The 27,237-nt window shown below is 49.6% G+C and overlaps 1 protein-coding gene across 1 annotated transcript in view; it reads left to right on the plus strand.

The window, feature by feature from the left end:
• GRID1 (glutamate ionotropic receptor delta type subunit 1) overlaps positions 1-27,237 on the plus strand; it is a 753,633-nt gene that overhangs the window by 144,701 nt on the left and 581,695 nt on the right. The window contains exon 3 of the mRNA XM_025396749.1: positions 11,468-11,752. Coding sequence (XP_025252534.1) covers positions 11,468-11,752 — 285 coding nt within the window. The remainder of the gene's footprint in view (positions 1-11,467; positions 11,753-27,237) is intronic.

Consider the following 27,237-nt stretch of genomic DNA (forward strand, 5'->3'; position numbering starts at 1 on the left):
GGAGCTCTGGAGCAGTCAGCCCTACCAGGGAGGCAGGACATCGGCTGCGGTGGGGAGAGTGATTTCCACCTACATACCTGCGTATACCTTTGCTGGTGTGTGCATGAAAACACACACACACACATGCACGCACACACACACAGAACCGAGACTCAGAAAGTCAGAAGTAGTGATAAGGAGGATGAGACAGCCAGAGAAAGCTAAAAACAAAAGTCGGACATAGGTTGAGATGAAGAGGGAGAGCCAGAAACTTCACAGAGCCTAAGTTCTCCATCTGGGAGGGATGCTGGGGCCTGTTAACTGGATGTTCTTATCTTTCAGGAGACGAATGCAGGTGGGGTAGGGGAGAATTGGACATGGGATCAGGCCTGGTGGCTCAGGGCTGCGGGGAGGGCTGAGGCAGGCTCTGTGGTGTGGCCTGTCTGTAGGAGTCTAACTGCAGGCTCCAGTTCCTCAGACCTGGCCTTCAGGGGCTTCTCAGTGATCTGTTGCCAGGAGACCAGCTGGCCCAAAGGCCGGCAGGAGGAGAGACCACCATGTAGCTTCCTCCCTGAGCCTGTTTTAGAGTGCAGTGGACATTCTCTGTTCCCATGGCCCAGTGACTTCTGAAGAGGTATTGCTTATGAGGTGTTACTTACAGGAGCACCAAACCTGCAGGCATGTGGAATTTCTGGGAAGCCGGCTGCCTCTTTTCTAGGGCCAGGCCATGATTGGTGTCTGGCCAAGAGTTTTCTGCTCAACAGCGCTGAGACTACCTCTCCCCACCCAGACTGAATGAAGGAGTTGGCCCCAAGCTCCTCCACCCTCTACTTGGCTGAGTCTCTAAAAACAGGATCCCATATGAGAGGGCTGTGACTAACAACAGAAGTTGATCCTTTTTTGAACACTTACTATATACCAAACGTTATCCTAAACTTTTTACATGAATTGGTTCGTTTAATCCTCATGTCAGCCCTAGGAGGTGGGGACTGTTATTATCCATTTACAGGTGAGGGACCGAGGCTCAGGGAGGTTAAGTGGCTTGCCTGAGGGCACACAGCTACCACAGTGGCCTGTCTCCTGGGCTGGTCCCCTAACTTTAAGATCAGAGACAGCTCAGGGTTTGAACCCAGGCTCTACTGTGATTTTAGGCAATGCTCTAACCTAGGATCTCTGCTCCTGTTCCTCCTGTCTAGAATGGGGTAGTAGTACCCACTTCCCAGGGAGGCCATGCGGTTCGGCGATTAGGTGAGGGGGCCCTGGCACGGCTCTCTTCCTCCTCTCCCACTGTCTGCAGCAGAAGGCATGTCCTTGCCCCACCCTGAGCACTGCCATAACCTTATCCTCTTTTTCAGCCTTTTTCTAAACAGAGCTGGAAACACCTCCTTGGTTAGCCTAGGGATCCTTTTCTGGCCCCAGCCTTTCCTGGATGTGGCCATACCTGTCCCTTTCTTTCCCCCTCAGTCCATGCCCTGGGCATAGCTGAGCTCCTCGGAGAGCTCCGTGTGCTGCCCAAGTCTCCGTCCTCTCCGAGCCAGCTGTGCTTCATAGTCTTGGGACCCGAGTTGTCCTGCCCAGGGCCCCATGGAACCAGGGGTTCTCAGATCTGGCTGCTTGTCTCTCCCTTCCTTTGCCAGCTTCAGGACAGCATCGTTGCTTTCTCCCAAGCTTCTTGTTTTCCTTTTCTGACCCTGAAACACTCTCTCCTTCTTGGGCAGAATTAGATGAAGTGAATTGCCCAGTACTCCTGACTCATTCATGCAGGGACTGGATTCTGAACCAAGTTTAGGAGGCCCCACATTCCAAGATCTTTTCTTATTGTGCTGCTGAAGGCTGACTCTAGTCTTGGACAAGACAGAATTTTCCATTGCCTCATTCCTAACATGAGTCCCATCCCATTGATTCTCTGACGTAATCGTTTACCTTGAAACACTGATATTTTAAATGATTTCTCTAGTATGGATGTATCTGTGCTTTCACTCAGCTCATTCAATCATTCCGTATCTTCTGAATATCTCTGCATTAGGCCCTGACCCTGAAGATACATAAAGTCATGGGCCTCAGCCTCTCTTCTTGTGACCTTAGGGATTAAGCATGAGATAATATGATACGTATGCATTAGAAGTGTGCTGGGATAAAGTATTCCTGGACCTGCAGGAAAAGGAATGGTTAACTTTGCCTAGCAAGGAGAAAGTCAAATAATGCCAAAGAGCAAGAGGCATTTGAGGTAGGTTTTGGGGAATGAGTGGAAGTTTGAAAGGCAAAGTAGGGGAGGAAGAGCATTTCAGGAAAAGTGAATCAGCACATGCAAAGATAGAGATTAGAATGGGCATGTCTACATGTAGAGAGCATGGGACAAGTGAAGGTTGGCAAGTAGACTGGTGCCATTGTGATGTGTGGAGCTGGGGAGCGGTGGAGGATCTTACAAACTGGACTTTGATCACTTGCAGTGGGGAGCATGGCTGATATTTCAAGGACATGCTTGTCGCTGGACTTTGGTCTGTAGAGTGGGTTGGAGAAAGAAGGACTGGGAGGCAGGGAGACCAGTTCGCTGATAAGGGAGGGATACAGACATTCAAAGGCAGAGTGAGGAGGTGACGTCTTGTGGGCCGGCCAGGGGCTGAGGGGATGCCCAGGAGGAGCTCTCTGGGCTTGGGAGTGCTACAGGAGGCCGTAGTGCTCAACTCCTTTCGAGGTTCTCCAAGACACTCCTCTGTGCAGGCATGCCCAGGACTCATCACTGTCCTGATTTAACTTTGACAGTGTAGGCTTCCATGTGAATCCTGGCTGGGGAGCCTAACGTTTCATTGGCGGAGCAGTAAAAGTCATTAATGAGGAGCTGGAGAGCTATAAATAAGTGAGCATGATCCCACCCAGTGTTCCCTGTGTTTCCAATCTGCAGGAGTAGGGAATTGGTTTTGATTCATTAATTGTTAGAGGAATGAGGCCCCAGAGATCCCATGGTGCTGCCAGCTCTTCCCCACCCTCCTGGTCTGCTTTGTGCATCCTGACTACGTGAGCTGCCCACCTGCCCTGGATGACAGCCCATCATTCCTCAGGACCATTCGGCCGTGCTCCCCTGGGCCTCCCTGGGCCTCCCTGGGCTAGGCTGAGCTTGAGGCCAGAGAGGCTGGGGCTCTCAGCCTGGTGGTGCTCCTGGTGAGATACTTGCATAGCTGCTGCTGCCTGAGCCAGGCCTCAGGCTCATCCCTCTTTCCTCCTCACTGTCTCCTTGGTTCTCTGCAAGCTCTCAGTGAACCCCTCCTTAGAGGGAGTGTCACCTTTAAGGAACTGGCTCCCCTTCTCTAAATTGTGGGATTTGGCTTTACCTTTTGGTGAACATGAGCACTGTGAGACCTTGGCAAGTTTGAAAACTTTGTGTCTTACCCACGAAATCTGGACTCCAGTTGTGCTTATTTTCCAGAGTTGTTAGGATTATGTTCTTCCCTGCCCTGCCCTGCCCTGCCCTGCCCTCCCCCCCCCCTCCCCCCCCCCCCCCCCCCCCCCCCCCCCTTCCCCTCCCCTCCCCTCCCTTCTCTTCCCTTCCCTTTCACTTTTTTGATATGGAGTCTTGCTTTGTAGCCCAGGATGGAGTGCAGTGGCACTATCTTGGCTTACTAAAACCTCCACCTCCCAGGTGCAAGCAGTTCCATACCTCGGGCTTCTGAGTAGCTGGGATTACAGGCATGGGCCACCATGCCCAACAATGTTTTGGTATTTTTTTTTTAAGTAGAGACAGGGTTTCACCATGTTGCTCATGTTGATCTCAAACTCCTGAGCTCAGGCAATTCGCCCACCTTGGCCTCCCAAAGTGCTAGGATTATAGGCGTGAGCCAGAGATTACGTAGTTTCTTGCTCTGCTGTGCTGTGCTAGGTGCTGGGGATCCGGGGGGTGGGTAAGAAGTGAAGGTGCTTCTGCTTATGGGCAGAATGAGACCCCACAAAATAGTCCAACATTTGCCATTCCAACTGGGCAGTTGGAATGGCAAATGTTGGTTAGTGCCATGAAGGCAAACCATGGTGAGGGAAGATTGGGGACCATGGGGAAGGTTCTCTAGAGGGAATGATGGTTACCCACCCAGCACACAGGAGAAGGAGAATTAGCCAGACAAACATAGCAGGAGTACTTTAGGCAGTGGGGGGAGTATGGGAAGAGTCCTGGTAGTGAGCAAGAGCTTGGGACGCTTGAGTTACCACACAAAGGCCTGCTACTTGGAACGCAGTGCATAGGGTGTGGAGTATGCTGGGCCTGTGGGTGCCATTAGGGTATGCATTTTGTTTTAAGGCCAGTGGGAAGCTCATGTGGTTTTAAGCAGGGACAGCACTGTCTGGTTGGTGCTTTATAAAGGCCAGTCCACTAGTGTGTAGAATGGACAGTGTGTTCATCTGGGACAGGTGGGGAGGTTGGAGGTGTGAGGGTCCATTGGGGAGGTGACAGTGTTCTGGACCAAGGCGATGGCAGTGGAGTGGAGGAAAGTTGACAGACTCAAGATATGTTTGGGAGATAAAGCATGCAGGCCTGGTGGTGGCTTGGGTGCAGAGGGCCAGTGAGAGAGAAGGGTTAGTAACTTGTGGGTGGATGGGGCACCACTTTACTGAGGTTGGGAGACTGGGAAGAACAGACTCACACCCTAGGCAGCTCAGTGCTGATGCATCAAGTTTGAGCTGCCAAGGGACTCATTAATTGGAGATCTCAGGCAGATGGGTGGGTGGGTGTCAGGACCCCAAGGGGAGCCTTGTGGGCTTGAGCAATAATGGTGGAGCCCTCAACAGGGCTGGGCTTAGGGTGGGTCAAACATGCAAGGAAGGTTGATGATTCCATAGAGAGAGGGTATAGATGATGGATCTGGGTGTAGGAAAAGGCCAGAGGAGGGAGCCGCCGGAGCTCAGGAGCAGGGACCAGTCTTAGGAGAAACTTCTCTCTTCAGCTTTCAGCACAGACAGGGAGGTGTGGAGCTCTGGAGGCAGGAAGTCACGCGAGATTGCTTGTGATGATGTCTTCTGATTCATGAAAAAGGCTGTAAGTCATTCGTGGAACTTGGGGAATAAACCTGGGTGGTTCAAGAAGAACAGGGAGAGAGGTGGTAGAGAGGTGTCAGCGTGGGAGCCCTGCTGAGATGGGTGACTGCCATGTGGCCAAAGTCACCGAGTTGCCAGAGTGTGGCGCTCTCTGTGGCCCTCCACTGCTTGCCAGCAGTGTGGAGAAGAGTGTGGGCAGGTTGATCCACTCTGAGTTGACTCCTAGTTAGGATTTCAGCAGCCAAGCTACATAAGGAAAGAGAGGGAGTCTGTAGTGGAGTGACCAGAGAGGAGGAAAGCAGGCTCCAAGGAAGGAGGTGGGGTTGCTGCAGGTCTCTGGGAAGTTGCAGAGTGGGCAGAGAATCACTGAAACACACAGTCTGTGGGACAGGATGGACGACGCCTGTCAAGTGTGTGTCCTGTGCTCTGGAGGGAGGCACATTCTGCAGGAGGGGCAGGAGCACCAGCTCACTCCAGGGCCCAAGCTCTAGCATTGGCCTCTTACAGCACCACCAGCCATTCCCCACCCCCCATTTTATGGTTTTGGTTACCTTTTAAATGTCTTAATAAAAGATGAAACGTATTTACTCTCCATAGATCAATTATTTACTATGAGTTATGACAATACTAAATTTGGTCAATTATTCATCAGCTCTAAAGTATTTATAAATGCTACCTTAATTTGAAACATTAGCCATTGGAATTCAAATATCAATATAGCTGTTTCCCATGTAAAGGAAGAAAGGAAGAGTACAGATAATGAGGGTGACTGGGGGCAGGTGGGTGCTCATGGAGATTAAGATTATTGGAGGAACGAGGTGGCTCATGGAGCAGCCTGGGGGTCGGCAGAGGTGCTGGACTCCCTTGGGGAGAGACCATTCCTTCTGGGCAGGCAGGGCTGAGCCCGGGTTTGCCCAGAGCCTGGCTGTTTTTTCTGCTGCCCACGGAGAGGAGCTGAGCCTTGCCAGGTTCCTCTGAGGTTAGGGCATCAGGTCATTTCTCCCCAGGTGGAGGCTCTCTCTTGCCTCATCCATTTGGAAACATCCTGCTGCTCTTTAAGGTGGCACCCAGAGGCTGGCTAACACAGGGGTTGCCAGTTGAGGGGGTTGGGACCTCAGAGTAGCAGGGGCTGCATGGGCAGATCTTCTTCCAGGGTGAGCAAGCCTGGGAGCGATGCCTCAAGGGCACCTGACAGAGGGAAAGGCTGAGCTGGCAGTGGCCAGTGTCATGACCAGGGGGTGGCACCAGGAACTGTGAGTCTCTTCTAACACATGCCTTCTGGGGTATTGCTTCTCACAGCCTTGTTCTGAGAATGTTCCAGAAATCCCCATGGAGATGGAGAATAGTGGGCATGGATTAGTGATGGTGCCCAGAATGACCTCAATTTCTGGGGCACCTCTCTCACCTCCAGCACCCACCTACAGGCACCCAGTGACTTGATGAGTCAAGGATCTGCTTTCAGGGGAGACAGACCTTGTTCCTGCCTGCCTGCTCCTTCCCTGGGGCCAGCACTGAGCTGGGAGCTGCCCTGGAGATTTCTATCCAGGGACAGTTGGGTAGAGTCAGCCTGGAATCCTGGGTTCTGTCCCTGCTGGCCACTTTCTCTTTGCAGTGTTGGATATAGAGGTGCCTGGTGGTCTGGGGTTCTCTTTGCTGTTTGCGCTCTGGCTGTGTGGTCCTGGCCAAGCAACTAGCACTCTCTGTGCTGTAATTTTTTTTTTTTTTAACCAGGAAATCAGAAAGCTCACCTGAGGTGAGAGTTACTGAAAGTTTGTCCTGTGAAGTGGCCAGTACCTCACCTGACATGTCCCACCCCTAAGAGTCTGCTGTCTGGAAAATTTTTGCCTGTGTGGGTGGGATGTGAACATCTTCTCCAGGGAAGCAGGTGGGAATGTGACTATGGATGGTGGAGTTGAATTGGGAATGCTGACTGCCCCCAACCCTCGCCCCTGAGCTCTGAGTAGCCCTTTCTTTTGTGGAGACCTTCCACTTCCCCAGGACACAGGGTGCAGGTAAGGAGGCTGGAAGCTGCTCATTACAGTTTGTCTCACTTTCTCAGCTGATGGATGGATCATTCTCAGGGAGCCCTTATCAGTCCATCAAGCTTGTGTTGTAATCAAGGGAGACATCAGCTTTGTGACCATATAATATGGAGGCAAAGAATTATAACAAAAGCTGTTATCCTCTAGAGAGCTGTACAAACATCTTTGAGCATCATCCTAGGTAGTGGTGACTTCCGATTTGCTACTATGTGTGAGGCAGCATGAATGACCGTCCACATATAAAGACCTTTCGTGGCACACGTGGAGCAGCCCTGTGAAGAGGGAGCCATCATCTTTATTTGACCCCCCCCCCCAAGAAGAAAGATAGAAAGAAAAAGAAAGAAAGAAAGACAGAAAGAAATAAAGAGAAAGCCAACCAGTAACCCAGAGAGGACAAGCCCTCACCCACGGTCCCAGTATGTGACCAGGGCAGGCCCCGGACTCCGGCAGGTGGCCAGTCCCGGTCCTGGGGTTCAGCATCTGTCACAACAACCAGGGCATGCATTGTGTAACATCCCATCACACACAACCTTGATTAAGCTAATAGCTGATTTGGCTTTGATCTGATGTATTTTGATCTTATTATTTTTATGTTAGAAGCCTCCAAATAACCATCATTTCAACAGTGCCCCAATTAGCAGGCCATTCACAGTGGATTGGAAATTGACTCACATCGGGCCTCTCCATTAGCGCCTGGGAGAGGCTTCCAGCCTTAATTACCCACCCTGTTTGTGAGGCCTGGCGCTTACGACGCTGCAGGTGGCTCCATGAGGGGTGGGCCGGCAGCACCCACCTCCATGGGGAGGGCGAGATGGCTCTCGCCTGAGACTACTAATACTTAAGATCCTGGGCATGACTTTGATGGAGAGATGGGATGTCCAAGGAAGGGGCAGGAGGCTGACATCTGTTCAGCATCTTGTGCACTGTGAGGCATTGGCTCTTGCTGTCCGCGTCCTCAGCCAGTGCTCTCATAGCTCTGCTGGGTAGAGATTCTTATTCCTATTTAATAGAAAATGGAGGCTTAGAAAGGGACATGCCCGTGGCTGTGTGGCTACTGACTGGAGGAGCCAAAACTGGAAAGTGGGTGAACGTGAGATCCGAATGCTCTTCCCACCACCCTTGGTGAGGTGGTAGCTGGTGAGGGTTCTGCCCGGCTCTATGTCGTTGTCACTCTGCACCCACCTTGTGCTGCTCTCCCTGAGGGAGACCCTGAAAGGTTCTAAATCCTTTCCTTCCTTTGAGGCCCTGGTGCTGACCGCAAATGAATTTACCCTCCTTTGTGTCCCAGGGAGCTTCCTCTCTCTTTCCTCCAGTTGAGTTGCAGAGTCTGTCTCCTCGGTGGATCCTAACCTCCTCAAAGATGGGACCTGTGGTCCTCCTGCTTTTCCCCCTAATAGTGCTTAGGGCAGGGGCTGGCTTGTGGGGGGGTGGGCAGGGATACCAAATGTATGTATGAGACAAGGAGGGCAGGAGCCAGTGGCATGCATGCCCTGATGGGGAAACTGAGGTTCAGAGACATTCTGCAACTTCAAAACCTGACATATATGGAGTGGGGACAGATGATGACCTGGGAGGGAGCCAGGCAGGTGGGGCAACAAGAGCCAAAAGTGACTGAGGGCTGCAAGGAGGACTCTCCATGGGAGTCCTGGGATGGGAGAACTCCACAATTGAGCATTGGAGTTCCTGGACAATTTATGTCCCAGGGATATACAGTTTATTTTATACAATTGCTGTTTAAGATTAAAAATGTATAGTATTGGCATTAAAGAGAACATGCACAAGAAAAAAAATCCATGCCCTGTTGTAGCGCCTTAGCCTTTAGTGTTTTCTCTTGCCGTTTTCATGGGTATGCTTTCTGCCTAGCTGTAATCATAGTTAGCATATAATTTTGTGCCCTGGTATTTTCACATGGCCACCTCTCAGAAGCATTTTCCCCATGTCTGTAGCAGTGTTCATTGTGTGGCCTCACATCTCATTGTCTGGAAAATGGATGCAATGATACCTACTCTACACAAATGTCCTGAGAATACTGTGAATTCACATGTACAAAGGACACCAGGAGAATTTGGCGCAGAGGCAATTCTCACACAATAGTCATTCCTCCTATGTAGTTTTCCTACTTATCCATTATCAGAGGATTATTTTTCTATTTAAAAGGAATTATCTGTTTATGTCACAAAATTTTGGCAAAATATAGAAAAGAAAGAAGACCACTTTCAGGTTTCTTCTAAATTGCAGTGACTTTTAACATTTTGCAATATTTCCTTCTGGTTTTTCTTTCATGCATGCTGACGTTTTATTTAATTGATAAAATACATGCAATTTTGTATCACTTTCACCTACTTTTTTATGACAGGCACTTTCCCGTGTTATTGTAGTATCTTCTTGAGTAGTTTAAAGGCTGTATATACTTTCAGCAAATGGGGCCCTTTCATAACCACTCACCTATTTGCATCTTTTAGATTGTTAGCAATATTCCAAGAGTACGGATAGTGTCCTCTGAATGGTTTTGGATTGAATGCTGTTCCTATGGTTTGGACAGGTATCCAGAGAGGAATTACTGACCGGGGCCATGGAAATTCTTGCATGATATTCTTGCACAAGTCTTTATTGCCTATTGTGAACTGGGCTTAGCACGTGTCTGGGAAAGGATAGTGAACACAGCAGGCATGACACTTGTCATCCTGGAACCTGGGGTCAAGCTAGAGAACCAGCCAGTAACACAGGCAACATGTGGCCCATGACAGGGAAGTGCAGTGAAGGGGGATCATGCCAAAAGGGTCATGAGCCAGTCTGGGGGTGCTGAGTCTGAGTTTTGAAGCAAGAGTGAGCATCAAGATTGAAGAGGTGAGTTTGAGGGTCCAGGGTGGGCAGTTGGTTGGGATGTAGCGGAAAAGGGTATGGTGAGGAGCGTGAGGCTGCAGGCATGGGAGCTTGCAAGACCACTTTTTCAGGAGTGGACTTTTACTTTATCCCTACGGCTAAAGTAAAACGGGGGCACAGCGGGGCTTTAAACAAGACATGCAATAGATTTCTGTTTAGGAGAGAACTCAGCAGACTGGAGCTGGGGTAGGAGAGGGCCAGGGCATCTAGGGGGCTGTGAGATTCACAAGACATCATCATCTCTTGTTTAGCTACCCTTGCTGGTAGCCTTGAAGAGGAGAGAACCATGGGATTTGGTTTCTCGTCCTGCTGGTGCTCATGCCAGTGCAAGGCGAGCGCCCTTGCCCAGAGGGCAGCCGGACTTTGCTGCTGCAGAGTGTGGGGGGACCCTCCCCTTCCCACATGTTCCTCTGCCTCCCACTTCCTTGCTCCCTGGGGTCAGTTTCCCCTGTTCTTCTCTCCCTCTCCCAGCCTTATCTGAGGCATTACATAAACCCAAGAGCTCTTGACCGAAAGAACTGCATTGTCAAAAGTCGTTCAAAGTCTGCCGTGTGCAGCAGATGGCCTGCTGCCATTCACAGGCTGTGTTTTGAAACTGCATCTGCTTCTGCACATCCTTGCCATCGCATAAACTATTAGTAAGAAATGTTTGCTTCAAAACTGGTGCAGTGAGTTGCGGCGTTGGGAGTTGCATCTTTCTATTAATTGGTTGATATCCCAAAAAAGTGTAGGCACATGGCTACAAGGGGCGCCTCTTGCAGTTACAGGAGAGCTTGGAAAGATGAGCCCCTGAGCATGTCAGCCCTAGAAGCGGCTGCTGGAGCATCTGTTGCGTTCATCCTCTGCACCCGTGGTAACTGCCTGAGCGGCGGGAGCGTCTTTCTTTGTTATTGTCAAGTGGCTTTTGAATAATCCTTCTGGAACAACTGCTTCATCTGGGGTTTGGCCCAGTATTTTTATGATATGGATCAAGTGGATTTAGGGTTTCTTTTCTTTTTTTCCTACATCTTGGGTCCTCTTGGGTAAGTGCCTCCCTGACTTTCGGAAGCCATTTAGTCCCTTCAGTCCCAATCAGTTCAGTTCAGTCAACAGTTGTAGAGCGCACAGTGTATTCTCCGCCCACAGCTAGGCATGAGGATACACAGATCAACACAATGACGTTTTGGCTCTTAACAGGCTTATAGTCTGTTGCCAGGATGGCTAATCTCACAGCTTGGTTGGGGAGTCAGGCAGATTTGCGATGAATCTGTACTCTACCATCCTTCCCTGACTAGCCTAGGGCAAATGGTTTTACCCCTTTTGACTTCTATTTTCTCATGTTAAATGGGTACAAAAATGTCTAGTTGGCATTTTCACCAAGGATGTCAGTAAGGCTGTGCTCATGAAAACCGCTGACCTGGCCCAGGATGGTTCTTCGTCCTGGAGGGAGGCAGCCTCTCTTGGGAGTCCCAGGCACGAGCTGCCAGCCATGGGGCCTGCAGGCTGAAGCTGGTGCAGCATCACCCCGATGCTGACCCCTTCCTCTCTCTCTCCTCTCTTTCTAGCCTGTGACCTCATGACCCAGGGGATTTTGGCCTTGGTCACGTCCACCGGCTGTGCATCTGCCAACGCCCTGCAGTCCCTCACGGATGCCATGCACATCCCACACCTTTTTGTCCAGCGCAACCCCGGGGGGTCGCCACGCACCGCCTGCCACCTGAACCCCAGCCCTGATGGTGAGGCCTATACACTGGCTTCGAGACCACCCGTCCGCCTCAACGACGTCATGCTCAGGCTGGTGACGGAGCTGCGCTGGCAGAAGTTCGTCATGTTCTACGACAGCGAGTATGGTGAGTTGTCAGGCAGGAGAGCCAGGGCTGCTCGGGGGCAGGGATGGCCAGATGTTGGGAGACTAGAGAGTGGGTGGGGCCCTGGACTGGTGGTGGGTGGTCTGTGCTGTGTGAGTCTCCAGGTGATAGGGTCAAACCTCAAGCTTCATGAGTCAGGAAGAGCTGCAACAACAGCTCCATAGATAGGCGCTAAAGTTGCCTAGCAACAACACCTTATCATGACGGCTGAAGTTTGAATCATCTTAGAGGTTTCAATAAAATATTAATAAACTGCTGGCAGGGATCCAAAGGGCTGTGTGCTGGCACAGGTGGAGGCCGGCCAGCATGGTTCCTCCTGGAGGCCTCCTCTCCAAAGAGTGCCCTTCGCACTGGACGATTGCCAGGCCTTCCTGGCTCCTTGCCTCCATCTATCCCAATCTGCCTTCAGTTTCAGGGTTCCAGGCTGGGGCAAAGGTCGGGGGAGGAATGCCCTGAGTGTCATGGAGCCAGGCTGGGGTTGGTGGGTTGGGGACACTGGGTAGGGCTGGGCATGGCTTCTTTGAAGGCCTCTCATAGGAAAAAAAATCATCATTTTCTTGTTAGGAAACCACAAAAATGGGCTTTGGAGAAATGGCTTCAGGGTTTCTTATGACTGCTCTGTAAAAACAGACTAGTCGTAATCCTGAGATAGAATGGTTTCCATGTTTAGTGTTTAAACAATTTTTTTTGAAAATTATGAGATAACTTAGATTTACATGCAATTATAAGGAGCAACCCAGAGAGATCCAGTGTGCCCTTCACCCAGGTTCCCCCACGGTAACATCCTGCATAGCTGTAGTACAATATTGCAACCAGGATTTGATACAGCCCATAGGCCTTGTTCATATTTCAGTAGTGCATGTGATCTTGCAGGTATGGATTTATTGCTATGCATTTTAAAAATCACATGTGTAGATTCCTGTGACCACCAGTCAGGATACAGAGTCGTTCCTTCACAAGGATCCCTATGCTACCTCTGTATAGCCACAGACACCCCCATAACATGTTAGAGGGTGTGGGAGACTGATGAGGGTTGGCAGCCCCACGGCCGGTGCCAGGATGGAATGGGTGGACCTTCGAAAGTCCCATTTTGTCTCTGAGTGATATAATTTCTTTGCCAAGAATGTAACTAAGAAAAGAAATCAGCATATGTTTGCATTTGCCTAAATACCCTTCTTCTCTAAGACTGGAATGTTGTCCCCAGCTCTTGAGCAAATATACTGTTTGGAGTCTTCCAGGAAGAACTGAAAGAGCAAACAGTCACTGTGCTGAAATAAAAATGAGGTGGATGGGGACAAGGGTGGGACCCGAACTGGACTCAGTCCAAGACCTGGCCTCTCCCTCCCATGCTCCCACTCCTGCTCAGTCCCTGGCCCTTGGGGAGGAGTTGGAGGCTTTGTAAGAGCCCTAAGTTGCCTGCAGGGATCTTTCAGGGGCCAGGCCTTCCCCTGAGAGCCCTTGGGGCTGGTGGCTCAACCCCAAAGTCCAGCCTGCTCTGAGGCTGGGCCCTGTGGAGAGGCATGGACACTGCCGGGGATGGGGGTGCTGTGATCCAGTGTGCCCAGGCCCTTCCCACCCCACTTTCTCTGGGCATCATTGCTCTGTTTCCAATCTGGCCTGCAGACACAGTTTTCCTCTAGAGCCTGGAAGGCGACCTTGATGGGAACCTCAGCTGCTGGGAGGGCAGGTGATCAGCTCTCTAGCCTGCCCACCCGTCTGTGCTCCTGTGACTCCTGCAGACTGAACAAGGCCTGGTGGCACTTGCCCAAGTCCTGTTTTCTTATTACACTCCTTACCCTCACTCTGCTCAAGATGCAGGTCCACAAAGAAAAATGTTCCTGAGCCCCACCTGTCCTACAGAGCTGGCAGCTTGGTTACACGCTCTCGCGGACATGCTCGTCCTGCCCTCAGCCTGCTTTCGGCTTGTCCTGACTCTCATGAGGGCTGGTCCTCCATGAGTGCTGGACTGCCTGGTGAGGCAGTGAAGTCCGGGAGAGTGGCTGTGTACTTCCCACCACAATGGCCCTGCTGTCTGCACGCTGCCTGGCACAGAGTAGCCCCTTGACACATTCATGGATGGGGACATGGAGTTTTCAAGCCATTTTCAAACAAGACAAAGGAGGAATGGGGAGAAAGACAAGGGTACTGGATAGTCTGACCTCTGAATATGAGGTGGCAGGGAAGGGGTGTAGGCTAGGAAACGGGTTTTATTCTGCAGATACACTTCCCCACCCCTCTTCTCTCCTCCACCTGGAATCTACAATGGGACCAAAAGCTGTGTTCCTCTTTTCTGACATGCTACCTATGGTGGGGTTGAAGTTAGTTTCCAACCAGACTGCTCCTTATCAGTAATTCCATAAAGTTGCCAAGTGACCAGTAACTTTCATCTGGAGGACCACTGTAGGTGGTTAGTTGAGGCTGCTTGGGAGCTGTGCTGGGAAGGATTCTGAGGCTGTGTGTGGGCTCAGCGGCAGAAAACACCATAGTTGGTCTGTGAGGCTTCCATGGTGCAAGAGAGGGATTGGCAGAGACCTGTCATGTTTGCTGGTTCAGACCTGGAGGGTGGAGGTGAGTGGAGAACCCCAGAGGTGGGGTTCTCAGTCGGAAGACAGCCTCAGAGCTGTGTACTCATGGTGCTGTCCAGGGTGCTAGCCCTTCTGGCTCTCCGCTTGCTGGAGGCCAGAGAACTCTTTTATTGGATTCTGTGCAGGACCTCCTGCCTTTGCCTTCCCTGGTCATCGGCCTCCTGATGTGACAAGCAGTGAGGCTTGGTTTCTGCCTCTACACATTTTCTGTAAAATTTTAACTCAGTGCCCAGTGCTCGTCCTGGCTTTCCCCTCATGCCCAGCCCAGCTGCTGCCCATTTCCAACGTGCCTGAGCCAAGGCAGCTCAGCCTATCTGCTGTTTGATGCAGAACATTCAGCCCTCGGAGTGCGAGTGTGGCTGCTCCCTTGGCATGGCTGGCTGTGGCCTGTCCCAGTGTCACTTCTGGGTGGATACACATTGCCAATACAGCCAAGACAAACAGTGCCTCTGGAACGCCTCAGAGCCCCTCTTCCCCCCGACTCACTGCAGCACTAGTTGCAGATGAGCCCAATTAAAAAGCAAATTAAGTGTAAAGACTGTTCTATTCTTTCCAAAGTCAAACAGAAGTGGTTTGGGAATATAGCAACTTTTTTTCAATGCTTCTGCAAGTATCTTTATGTATTTTACTCCACTCTAGCCACCCAACATCCCTCTGAGGTCGGATTATCACTACATTTTACAGATGACGAAAATGAGGCTCAGAAAGGTTCTTTTTGACTTTAGTACCCATGCGTTTAGCCAAGGCATCATTCTGTTTCTGTAATTTGAACTTACTAGGCTCTAGCTTCCTGCTGCTGTCCCCAACCAGTCAGAGTTGATACCAAGAAAAAGGGAGGTAGTTTGGAAGGGACATGACATGCTTTAGGCTGGTGCAGTCACTTCAGTGAGCATCACACATAGGCTTCCTCCTTTGTGGGGCAAGGCTTGATTCTTCCTCATTTGCTCATCAGCCTCCCTTTAAACCCAGGAATGTCCTGCCCCAGGTAGAGCCTGAGGACTGGGCATTTGAGTCAGGAGTTAGAGATCAGAACAGGAAAAGCCATGGGCTCCAAGACAGAATTTGGCAGAAGGGTGAGAGAGGAGATGGTATGTATATGGTTTACAAGATGTGCCATTTGGTAAAATTCCACTGAAAATACTTGTATGCTTGTTGTGATAGTGAAAGGAAAAACAAAAGAGAAGATGACATTTGAGAGAGAAAATTTGCAACATTAAAATACCAAAAGTTTGGATGGAAAAGAATGGAGAACTTTCTGAGTTGCCACTTCAAATGCTGGGATATTCATATGTGTGTATGCATTGGCAGGGGCTGGGGTGGGGATGTGCTAGTAGCTGTATCCACAATTTCCCTCTAGCGAATAAATTTGGATGAAGGTTGTAATTATGATGAGCTCTTAGATATCATTGACTCATTCATTCAACAAATATTCACGGAATCCCTACCGCATGCCAGGTATTTTGCTAGGCACTCATTTTCAATGAAGACACAGATGGGTAGAGTAACTTGGCTAATGTTGCATGGGCTGGCATTGGAAGTCAGGGCCCAGGGGCCCAGGGGCATCTCCAGGGCACGGCAGTTGCTTCTTGGCCTCTGGCTAGCTTGCAGACCGGGGATGGGTTGGAAGCTGGGATTCCGCAGAAACAAAACATCAGGGCTCTGTGTGAGTGACTACTGTCTATTTGTGCTAGTTTAAAAATTATTTTTTAATTGAAAGCTACACGTGGTTACAATGTATATGTTCAATTAAAAGGCTAATAACCTGAAGACTCGTGAACACACAATCAGTTTAAAAAATATCAAGGAGCCCTTGTGTGCTTCACCCTGACCATGTCTCCCCTACAGAGGGACTTAAACACTCTCCTGATTGTGTGCTAACAAGCCCCTCGCTTTCCTTGATATATTTTTTTTCTTTTTATGTGTCTGAAGTTTTGCCAAGTTGTATCTAAGCATGGAAATTTTAAATTTATGCCTCATATTTTTAAAACACTGTACATGTATTTCACTGTTTTAGAGGATCCCAAGCCAATGTCTTTTTTTTTTTTTTTTAACTTTTATTTTAGGCTTAGTGGTACAAGTGCAAGTTTGTTACATAGGTAAACTTGTGTTGTGGGAGTTTGTTGTATAGATTATTTCATCACCAAGATAGTAAGCCTAGTACCCATTTGTTGTTTTTCTTGATCCTCTCCCTCCTCCCACCCTCCAATCTCCACCCTCCCTCCACTCTCCACCTTCCCATAGGCCCCAGTGTGTGTTGTTCCCCTCTGTGTGTCCATGGGTTCTCATGATTTAGTTCCCACTTAGAAGCGAGAACATGCCCTATGTGGTTTTCTGTTCCTTAGTTGGCTCAGGATAGTGGCTTGCAGCTCCATTCCTTGATAGTTTTATCATACAAGTATGGGGACCATGGTTGGTTTGCGACTCATGTATGTGGAATAACACTTCTGCATGCTTCTGGGATTGTTTTTTAATTTTCACTCATCATTAGGTTTTTGAAATTCATCCGTTTGATGCAGGTCAGTGTATTAATCATTTTTATTGCTGCACTGTATGCCCTGATTCATTTATCCACTTTATTGTCCATGGGCATTTGTGTTGTTTCCAGGATTTTGTTATTACCAACAATACTGATAGGAACATTCTCATATTTGTCTTTTGGTGTTTGTGTGCAAGAGCTTTTCAGGGTCTATTCTGAGGAGCAGAATTGCTGGACTGTTGGGTCAGTGCATATTTCACTTTATTAGGTTAGACCAAACTGTTTTCCAAAGCATTCCTAGCAATTCACACTACCACCTGCAATATGTGAGAGTTCCCCAAGTCCCCTAACCTCACCAACACTTGTCTTCTGGCTACTTTTAGGTTTCTAGTGCAAAATGTAATCTTATTTTGATTTTAATTTATATTTTCTTGATGATAGATGAGGTTGGGTATCTTTCCATATCTTTATGGGCTATTTTTATTTTCTCTTCTGTGAAACACCTGTTTACAGTTGAGTTTTTTGCCTGTTTTTAAAATCGAGCCTTTTCTTTTTAAGTGTGGCAATATCTTCTTTAAGTTAATTGTTTGTCTCAGTGAACAGAAATTCTTTATTGTATTGTTGTCAAATGTAGTCATCTTTTTTTTTTTTTTTTTTTTTTTTATGGCTAGTTCTCTTGCTTGTCTTGTTTAAGAAGTCCTCTCCTACTCGCATGTCAGAAAGAAATTTTCCTGCTGAAACCTCCCTCTCTATATGGAGAGCAGATATTGTCCACCTGGCTAGGTGTCCACAGCTAGGGTCTGGCCAGGCTGCGCCTGTCTCCCCTGCTCCTCCGTGAGCCTAGCAAGCCTACCTCTCTCAGCAGCTGTGGGTTGATATTCCTTCCACCCTGACACTGCTCCACTTTGCCGTGCCTTTGGGCCTGCCTTTTTCTTGGTGGTAACCGAAGAACGCTCATGCAAATTCAGTGCAGCCTATGGCAAGGTGGTTAGGAAGAGCTTCCTGGAGGAGGTGACATTTAAGCAGGTGCTTAAATAGGAGTAGTTTTTATTTTTTATTAGGCAATTAAAGGGCACTGGGGGCTGGAGGTGACATTTAAGCAGGTGTTTAAATAGGAGTAGTTTTTATTTTTTGTTAGGCAATTAAAGGGCACTGGGGGCTGGAGGTGACATTTAAGCAGGTGTTTAAATAGGAGTAGTTTTTATTTTTTGTTAGGCAAGCAAAGGGCACTGGGGTTGTAGGAAGAGTGTTCCAAGCAGAGGGAAGAACTTGCTTCCCTCTTTCCTGAGGAAAGGCCTAGGGGCAATGGAGAGGAGGAAAGATCATATGGCTGGAATATGGGAATTGGCTAGGGATGAGACTGGAGAGACAGTCAGAGGAGACTTTAGATGCTCAGGATCCCCAGAAAATCCTGGGAGCCATACCTTGCTACCTTGGGTGGCACTCTTGGGTCCTGTTCTTTATACCCGCCCAGAGATCTGAAGACAGACAAAGGCAAAGCCTTCATCTCTAGAAGGCTCTGGTCCTTTCACTGCCTCCTGTCTGAAGTCATTGTCTGCAGACAAAAGGGCAGAAACTGACACATTCTCAGGAATGATGATCTGTCTTAGGACAAACCACAGCCCCAGAGTCTAAGCCAGATGTAGGGCCTGCATTTCCCAGATGACCCAGGCGTCATGCCAGCGGGTAACAGCTCCAGTCCCTCTAGCCCTTGCTTCGTCCTGGGTGCCCTGAAAGAGCGTGGAGCTGCCCTTGCTCACATCATCCCAATAGCAACCCCACATGGTGGGTTCTGTATTCAGAGAAGTAAAGGGATTTGCTCTAGGTCATATGGCTGCTGAGTGGGGGGCTGGCCAGCTGTGGTTCCCAGAGGGTCCACAGCTCTGTTCACAGCCTCTTGGCATATCTGTGGGGAGCAAACACTGTGGTAGAGTGTTTGCTTGATGTACTAAGATTTATTGTGGCATATTTGGTGACATCAGAAATTAGCAACAATCTAAATGTCCATCTTCAGCAAATTGGTTAAATATATTATGATATGTACATTTAGTGGAAAACTCTAGTTTATTATGTACTGAGTGGAAGTAGTTCCAAAACATGGTGCTGTTAGCTGACAATAGAGAAATGAGAATGGTGACGTAAGTGTTGCTTTGTGTACAAGTGAGCTTCTGTGTGTGTGTATCTGAGTGGACACACACAGTCACTCCAAGGAAATGCTGTTTAAGGGAGGGAAACACAGTGGCTTGGACTGGGATGGGAGATGAATTTTTCACTGCATAACTTCTTGTACTTTTTGAGTGTTGCATCAAGGGCAAAAAATAAATGAGTAAATAAAAAAATAAGCATGGATCGCCACCCTCTCTGCCTCCTGCTTCCTATGCAAGGTGACTTCTCTGAGCTTCAGCTTCCTCATCTATAGGGTAATTTCTGAGCTGTAAGGGCAAAACACCCGGTAGAGTACCTGGCACATGGTAAGTGGTCTATATGATCACAGCAAACCATGCGTGGGGACCAGGAGTGGCAGGAACCAGAATTCTTCCCTCATGGCAGTGCGTATGGGCACTAGGCAACCTTGGTAGAATCTTGGTGCAAGAGATTTCGCTGTTTGCTCCTCCAGTCAGGCTCAGGATAACCCTTGCATTTAATAGTTAGGGGTGTGGGATCCAGAGCAGTCTTCTTGTTGAATCCCAGCTCTGCTGCCTTAGCTGTGTGACACTGGGCAAGTCACTCAACCTCTCTGTGCAGCAGTTTTCTCATTTGTAACATTGCGATATAGTACTCATTTCTGCCTGATGGGGTTAATGTGTGGATTAAATGAGTCAATAGATGTCAGGGGCTTAGCTCAGTACCTGGCAGGTGGTAACTGCTCAGTAACACTTACTACTCTGGAGCTGTGCCCAGCGGTGGTCCCATTGCTGTCCATTCTTCCTTGGCTGCCCAAGGCAGACCTGGTGAATCCCAGTCCTGGCTTGTTCAGCATCCCAGAACGCAGCTGTATTTTGGTTGTGTTCTTGGTGCTTGGGGAAACAGAGGGAGCTTGGGGGTCAGCTCTCTCACCTGCAGGGTATACACCTTGCCCTATGGAGGAGCTGAGCTGCCAAGGCTTCCCCAAGGTCTCCTTGCACAGTCACAGGTGGCTCCGAAGAGCCATCGTGCCTTCTAAGCTGGACAGCTTAACTGATTTTCATAGCAAATATCTGTTGGGATCTCACCCCCAGAGTCTTCGTGAGATAAAATTCCCTGGAAGAAAGGGAATTATTAGGGCAAATGTTACTTTATAATCAGTGCTCCTTGCTGACGTCTCCTTTGCGGCCCCTGGCAAAGCAGTCCAGATGACTGAACTGCCATGCCCGATCTCATTAATAACACACATTGGATCATTATGGCATTAGTTTAAATTGCAGTAATACATACTTTTTCCAGATGAAATGAGTAAGTGGGTTTAATTGCTAGGAAACCTACGGAAGAAGTTTGACAATAACTTTACCTGGACGAGTGTTTTGGGTTTTGTTCTTTGATCTAATTACAAAGTAACTGTACTTTGGGGTGTGTTAATTATAGTGTGCACTAGAAGATTACAGTTTATTAACTCTGAAGTTCTGTCACCCCTCCGTCAGATTCCAGAGTACGTCTGCAGAAGTGAGGAGATGCCTGATGCGGGCGTGGATAGAGGACTGGAAAGTGAGGCTATGCCGACTCCCACACATGCCCCAGTGTGCCTCTGGGTCCTGCCGGAGTTGAGGGAGCAAGAACTTGGCCAGATCTTCCCCTGTTTCCTCTTCTCACCACACACTGTTGTGCCCTTGCAGGACCAGTGCAGGCTCCTGTTGATATCCCTCTCCTGCCAGACCCATACTCCCCAGACCTCCTTCACCCCACACATGAGAGGGAAAAAGGGAGACGTGTTGTCTAAATTCTAAATACTAATTCTAAATTCTAAATACTAGAATTTCAGGAAGGGTACCAGTGAGATGTGGCTGCAGACTTCTGGAAGGATCACTGGCCCAGATGGGACCTCCCCTCCTCCCTCTCCCTGTCTGCTCCCCTCCAGCTCCAGCTCCTTGGTGCTCCATGAGCGTGCCTGGCACAACCTGCTGCAGAGGCTTTGGACTGGCTGTTTCCTCTGCCTGGGACACTCTTCCTGCATGTGCAAACATCTGCAAGCTGCACCTTTGGGGCTTTGCTTCAATTCTGTCTATCCCGTGGGGCCTTCCCTTTCCAATTTATTTAAAAATGGAGCTCTATTTTCTCTTGGCACCCCTTTCTCCCTTTTTCCATTGAATTTATTCCCATTTACTCAGTTTTTGATGTCTGTCTTTCCCCAACTAGAATGTGAGTTCCATGCAGACAGGCAGTTTTGTTTGCTTAGATGAGTGATACTGGACCCACAGCGTTTAGAACAGCACCTAAAGCTTAGTAGGTGCTCATTAAATATTTGATGAGTGAATGAATGAATTGATATTTTGGGGGTGTTTCATTGCCCATTTATTGGCCTAGGAGCATTTGTTTCTTTCCTTGAGTTTACTAATTACAGCAGTAATATATGCTTCCTATGGAGTCCGAGGATGTGCAAAGGCAAAGCCCCTCCCTCCTCCACTTTCAGCAGAGCCCTGGCTTGTTCAGCCTGCTGTGTTTCTGTCTATACCTTCCTCCTTGTCAAGTGTGTAGACTGCCTGTGTTTGCCAGGGGTAAGGACTGGATCGTAGTTTAGATGTGCCCAGCCCCTAAGAAAGTTCTTCCCATAGCTTCAAGAAAAGAATGACTGCAAAAGACATATGAATCACAGTGAGATGGCAATGGTGCTGCTGAGGTCTGGTGGGTGAGCCTGGCTTGTGTTGGAAGACTTAGTTCTCTTCCTGGCTTTGTCTTTTTCTAACGTGCTTCTGGGCACACTGACAACTCTTTCTGATCCTTTGTTTTCCCACTTTGGTAGTGGGGATAATAAAAACGCCTACTGTGGAGGGTTCCTGTGAGGCTGAAATGAAATGAAATGAAGTGATGGATTTGAGTGATTGCACTCCCTGAGGTCCCAGACCATTTCTTGTTTTTCTTACTCCTCCGCAGGACCCAGGACAACACTGGGTACAAGGCCTGTGATTGAGCCAAGTGCTGAACAAACTGTGCTGGGAGCCCTGAAGCCTAGAGCCCCAACTCTGTCCCGGGAGGCAGTGGGTTTTGAATTACAGCCGGGAGCAAGAGGGCTTCTGCAGATGGAGGAAACCTGGGACTGAAATGCCAGGGTGTGAATGGCATGGCATATTTGAGAGGGACGAGGTACAGAGGGTCAGTAGCTTATGGGAAAGGATGAAGGGGTCCATGGAAGGGAAACTGCACTGGCAGTCTCAGAGGCCAGGTCGTCGTGTCTGTTGTAGGGTTTTTCTCTTCTGATGTGAGGCATGTGCTGTGACGTCGAGGCTTGTCCTCTGTGTGAACTTTCTCCTGTGTAGTAAGGATGCTCAAGAACGGAAGCCCGTCCTCTCTGGTTGCATTACTCTGGAATGTTAAAAGGATGAAATTGCCTGTATCTTGTGTGGCTAGTTCTGGACTGCAGGAAGCCTGGTGGTTTTGATCCAGGTGGCAACTGCCTGCCCCGTATTTCCTGCAGAAGACTCTGCGAATGGTGACAAGGCTACTTAGAACCAAAAGGTGGGGGTCACGCCCAGACACAGCCATGGGGGTAACATTATGTCTCCTCTCAGCCCTTCATGTACCCAGTTCCTTGCTGGAAGTTAGTCTCTTACCCACCTGATGGCGTGGTCGCCACGGGGACTTGTTTGCTGCCAACCCCCAGCCAGCATAGGAGGCTGCACGTAAGCCTGGCACGCTGCCTCTGATTTTTGGTTTGATTGTTTCAGGTTGCATTATCTACCTGTTTGCTTATTTGTTTATTTCCTGCGCACATTCAGAGAGAATTTGCAGAGGCTTCTAAGGTCTTCTTAGAGAGACACTGAGGTTAAGAAAGCAGCTGCATAGAAAATCAAGTGGTGCCAAGGACGGCTGTGGTCATGCTCTTCTGGCAGCCACAGGTTACAGAGACCACAGTCCCTGGGTGGGAGGAAGCAGAGGCACCAGGCCCCCCTCAGCACTGCAAATAATCCTCCCTGAGGGACCTGATCTCTGCAGGAGACCCCGAAGGACAGAATGGATGGCAATTCCGGCTCAACCTTTACAGCAAATGCAGAGGTGGGTTTTGCTTGGCTGTTTCTCAGTCAAACATAGTCACTGACTGTGGAGTGTGGCCCTCTCATGGCTCAGCTGATCCCAAGCTGGAACTTACCATTCCTGGAAGAGAGTAGGGATAGGACTTGCCCCTGCCAAACTTCCTCTGGGCCGGACTTGAAGCGGGTCACAGTAAGGGTTGTGTGTTCCGGCACTCCTTGCTGCCCACGGAGTAAGGCTTCATGTGTCCATTCAGTTTAGTTCCGTTGGACAAATGTCCTCCGAAGGCCTTTGCAGTCCCAGGTGCTGGGTGGGGCTCAGGAGGAGAACACGGCAGGCATGGTCCCTGCCCTGACAGGAACTGCTGTAAGTGGGACAAGGGGTGTGATGGGGGCTGTGCAGTGCTCGCCACAGAGCCGTAGCAGCGTCTGGGGAGGCCTTCATGAGCATTGGTGGCTGAGTCCAGTCCTGATGGGGTGAGGAGGGCTGAGCAGAGACCAGCCCAACGTGAGGGGTTCTAGCAGGGCAGAGGGGCTGCCTTGTATTCTCAGAGGAGTGGGAAGACGTGGAAGGGGAGACCACTCTGCTTTGGGACTTTTGCTTTGAAATTATTTTTATCATATACATAAGTCATACACAAAATGAATATGCTCTTGTTGAAAAAAAAATTAAAACAAGATAGACATTTAAAACAAAAGCAAGCACCCATTAGGCACATGTTCTCCCTCTCCCACCTATCTGCCTTCCTCTCTTGAGGTGAGTAAAGGCCTTGCCTGGACATGCCACATGTGCACACAGACACAGTGCTTTGCAGATGCAGAAGGGGGAACATGTCCCGGGCATTGTTTGGTGACATGCTTTTACTTGATGGGCTTTGCAGCTTTTGCTCCATATCGCCCACTTGGTTCTACCCCATTCTTTTTGCCTGCTGCACAACATTCTGCAGGGTGGGCCCCATGGGCTTTATTCCTCCATGTCTTGATTCAGGTGGCTTCTAGTTATTGGCCGTCACACAGGGCTGCAGTGCGCAGCCGTGGACACACATCCTCATGCATGTATCTAAGTACTTCTAGGGGTTGGATTGCTAGAAAGCAGAGCAGCTGGGCTGCAGGGGATTCTGTTTTCAAATTAGGAAGCTAGAAGACAGTGATGAGATGCCAGTTACCAAAATAAGGCAGGGAGAGGAAAGTGTTCTGGAGGAGAACAGACCTTGTTCTGGCCCCTGTTGTTTCCATTCTTGGGGCCATCTTGCTGAGAAGTGTGATTGGACAGAAAGTCAGGGACAAAATCCAAAATCAGAGAACCAGATAAAATGCAGCAAGGACCCACTTAGGCCGGCAGCAACTCTTGTGAGAAGCGATTTGAGGATTGAATTATCTGCAGCTTGGTGGGAGTGAGTGGTGGGAATGAGCGGTGGGAGTAAGCAGTGGAAGGGAGGGAAGGAGGTGGCTAGTGCTGGATGGTCCCTGTGGTGTGTCCTGCACCGAGGGACATGCCTCTCTGGTGGAATGGAGACAAGCTGGCAGGAATTCAGAAAGGAGGGATTCTGAGGTCGCTGACAGGCCTGGAGCTAGGGGAACGGGCTGATGTGAGCCGAGGGGTCCCAGGACTAGGACTAATGAGGAAATGCTGCAGAGAATAGAGTGCAGTATGTCAAGGAACTTTCCAACTGTCAGAGGCGATCTGAACTAGAAGGGGCTGACTCTCTCCCCCAGGGACCCACCCTGGGTACTATGGCAGGAAGGGTTCTTAGCTCTGGTGTGCCCACAAGCCCCTGGCTGATCGGCCATCATGAGATAGAGGTTCTCCCCAGAGACCCTGGCATGGTTTCCCCAGGCCTAGAGGCTCACCAAAGGCCATATGGTTGAGCTTTGCTAATGGATCATAAAGAGAATGACATGCCCTGCACTGCTTCTCCCAAAGGAAGCGAATCAAACATTCACTGTGTAGTTACCCTGTGCCAGGCACACAACCACAGTTCCTGTCTTAGTCTTTATAGTAACTCAACAAGGTAGGCATCTGCCACCAGGTCACATAGGGAGCAGACTGGGGGGACCCCAGCTATAGGTGGTGATTCAAATCTCAAGCCCTCACTCTCCTGACTGCAGCCCAACCACCCTGAGCTACAGTTGAGCGTGTTCCGGACACCATGCCCTGGGAATGAGGAGAGAGTGGAGGGTGTAGGTAGGGTGAGCTCCTGAAGCCCTTAGTTAGGAGATGCTGAGGCTGGATGGGGCTCAGGGAACTGGGAGGCATTTTTCATTGCCTCACCTTCTCTTCTGTTCTCCTTGTTCCCCATCCTCTCGGGCTCTCCTGAGACACAAGATCTGGTCTCTCACACGTGCCATTTGCAGAGGGAGCTGCACACAGTGGAGCCTTAGGCCTGGGACTTGGGCTCTGGGAGGCTGCATCCTCACTGTGGGGCCTTTAAGGATTTTGTTGCTGGAGACCCTCTTGGTTCTGTAGAATCACCACATATATTGGTGTGAACATCACCTGTTGGCCCTGGTCCTGTGTGCTGGATTCTACCTGTGCTCCGGTGGGAAGTTCCTACTTTACTTTTGTAGTTTTTTTTTTTTTTTTTTTTTAATTGTGGAAAAATATACATACAACACAAAATTTACCATGTTAGCCATTTTAATGCACAGTTCAGCGGCGTTAAGTACATTCACCTTGCAGTCACTACCATTCATCTCCAGAAGGTTCTCATCTTCCCAAACCGAAACTCTGTACTCATTCAACAAACACCCCCACTCCCCCCTCCCTTCAGCCCTCCGTACCCACTGTTCTGCTTCGTGTCTCTGTGACTGTGACTGTTCTAGGGGCCTCATGTAAGTGGACTCGTACTGTATTTGTTCCTTGAGACTGACTTATTTCACTTAGCATAGTGCTCTCTACGTTCCTCCACACTGAGGCTGCGTCAGAACATCCTTCCTTTTTCAGGCTGAGTAATATTCCATTGTGTGGATAGACTGCATTTTATTGATCTATTCATCCATCAATGGACGCTTAGGGGTCGCTTCTACCTTTGGTCCACTTGGCTTTCTGAGGGTGTTGGGAGAGGAATGTTGTCTCTCGGAGCCTCTGTGTGTGTGTGTGTGTGTGCAGGTGTGTGGGTGTGTGTTGCTGCACCAGGATTGTGTGTGTGTGTGTGTGTGTGGTGGGCATTTTCATGCTACACTATTTGGAAGACATCCATTCATTCTTCATTCTGCCACCAAAGTCACCTTCCTTAACTCACCGCCATGCTTAGACCCCTGAATGGCTACCCGTCTCCTTAAGGATCAGGCTCAGATCCCTTCTCACAGTACGCGGGGCCTCCAAGGTCTGTCTCTCCCTGGCCTCTTCTCTCATCACTCCTTCAAGACCTCTGTGTCCCAGCGACGCAGGATGGATCAGCAGGGGTGCCATCAGGAACACATGGCCTACTCTAGGTCATTCAGAGGAGGGGATTTAACATGAGGAACTACTGACAGGTGTTGGCAGAGGTGAGGACAGGTGGAATGGATGCAGCCCAGACTAACAACTGGGCAGGGCTGAAGGGACTCCCAGGGCTCGAGGGATGAATGGGAAAGATGGTCCTAGAGCCATGACTGCCCAGTGGGTACTGAGACCTCATAGAAGGGCCACCCTGAGGGAACTGGGAGCATGTGGGAGACCCACCCATGGCCAGAGACACTAGAGGCAGAGAGAGGATGAAATGCCTGGCTTCGTCTTCCTCCTGTCCCTGAGCCTCCTGATCATGCTTCTCAGTGATCAGTGGCAACCAGAAGGATAGGGAGTCTGGGAAGGGGAGGTTTTTTCTGGGGGAGGGGTAGGCACTCCAGAGGGCAGAACAGGAGAGGGTGGGGGATGGATGTGACTACAGTCTGCACTCTCCACCACACCCAGGGACTCACCTTCCTGAATGTGTCCCAGTCACACCCCACCATCCCACATGGCTCCCCGACCGGGACCAGCCACCTCTCTGCCTGAAAGCTATTCCTCCATCCTCAAGACTTATTTGACTGTCTCCTTGTTTGGGAAGCTTCCTCTGTTCTCCTTGTTCCCCTGCCAGGTGGACTGTCCCTTCTCCGGGTTCCACAGCTCTCTGTGCATCTCACCCCAGGTTACTGGGCCATAATTACTCACTTCCTTTCTCCCTCCCTCTGGACAGTAAGCTCCTCCAGGGTGAAAAGCCTGCTTTACCTGACTTTGAGTCTCTGGCATCAAATGCGTGTAACAGGCCTGAGCAGATGCTTATTGTG

This window comes from Theropithecus gelada, chromosome 9 (assembly GCF_003255815.1).
Source record: "Theropithecus gelada isolate Dixy chromosome 9, Tgel_1.0, whole genome shotgun sequence".
Taxonomy (NCBI): domain Eukaryota; kingdom Metazoa; phylum Chordata; class Mammalia; order Primates; family Cercopithecidae; genus Theropithecus; species Theropithecus gelada.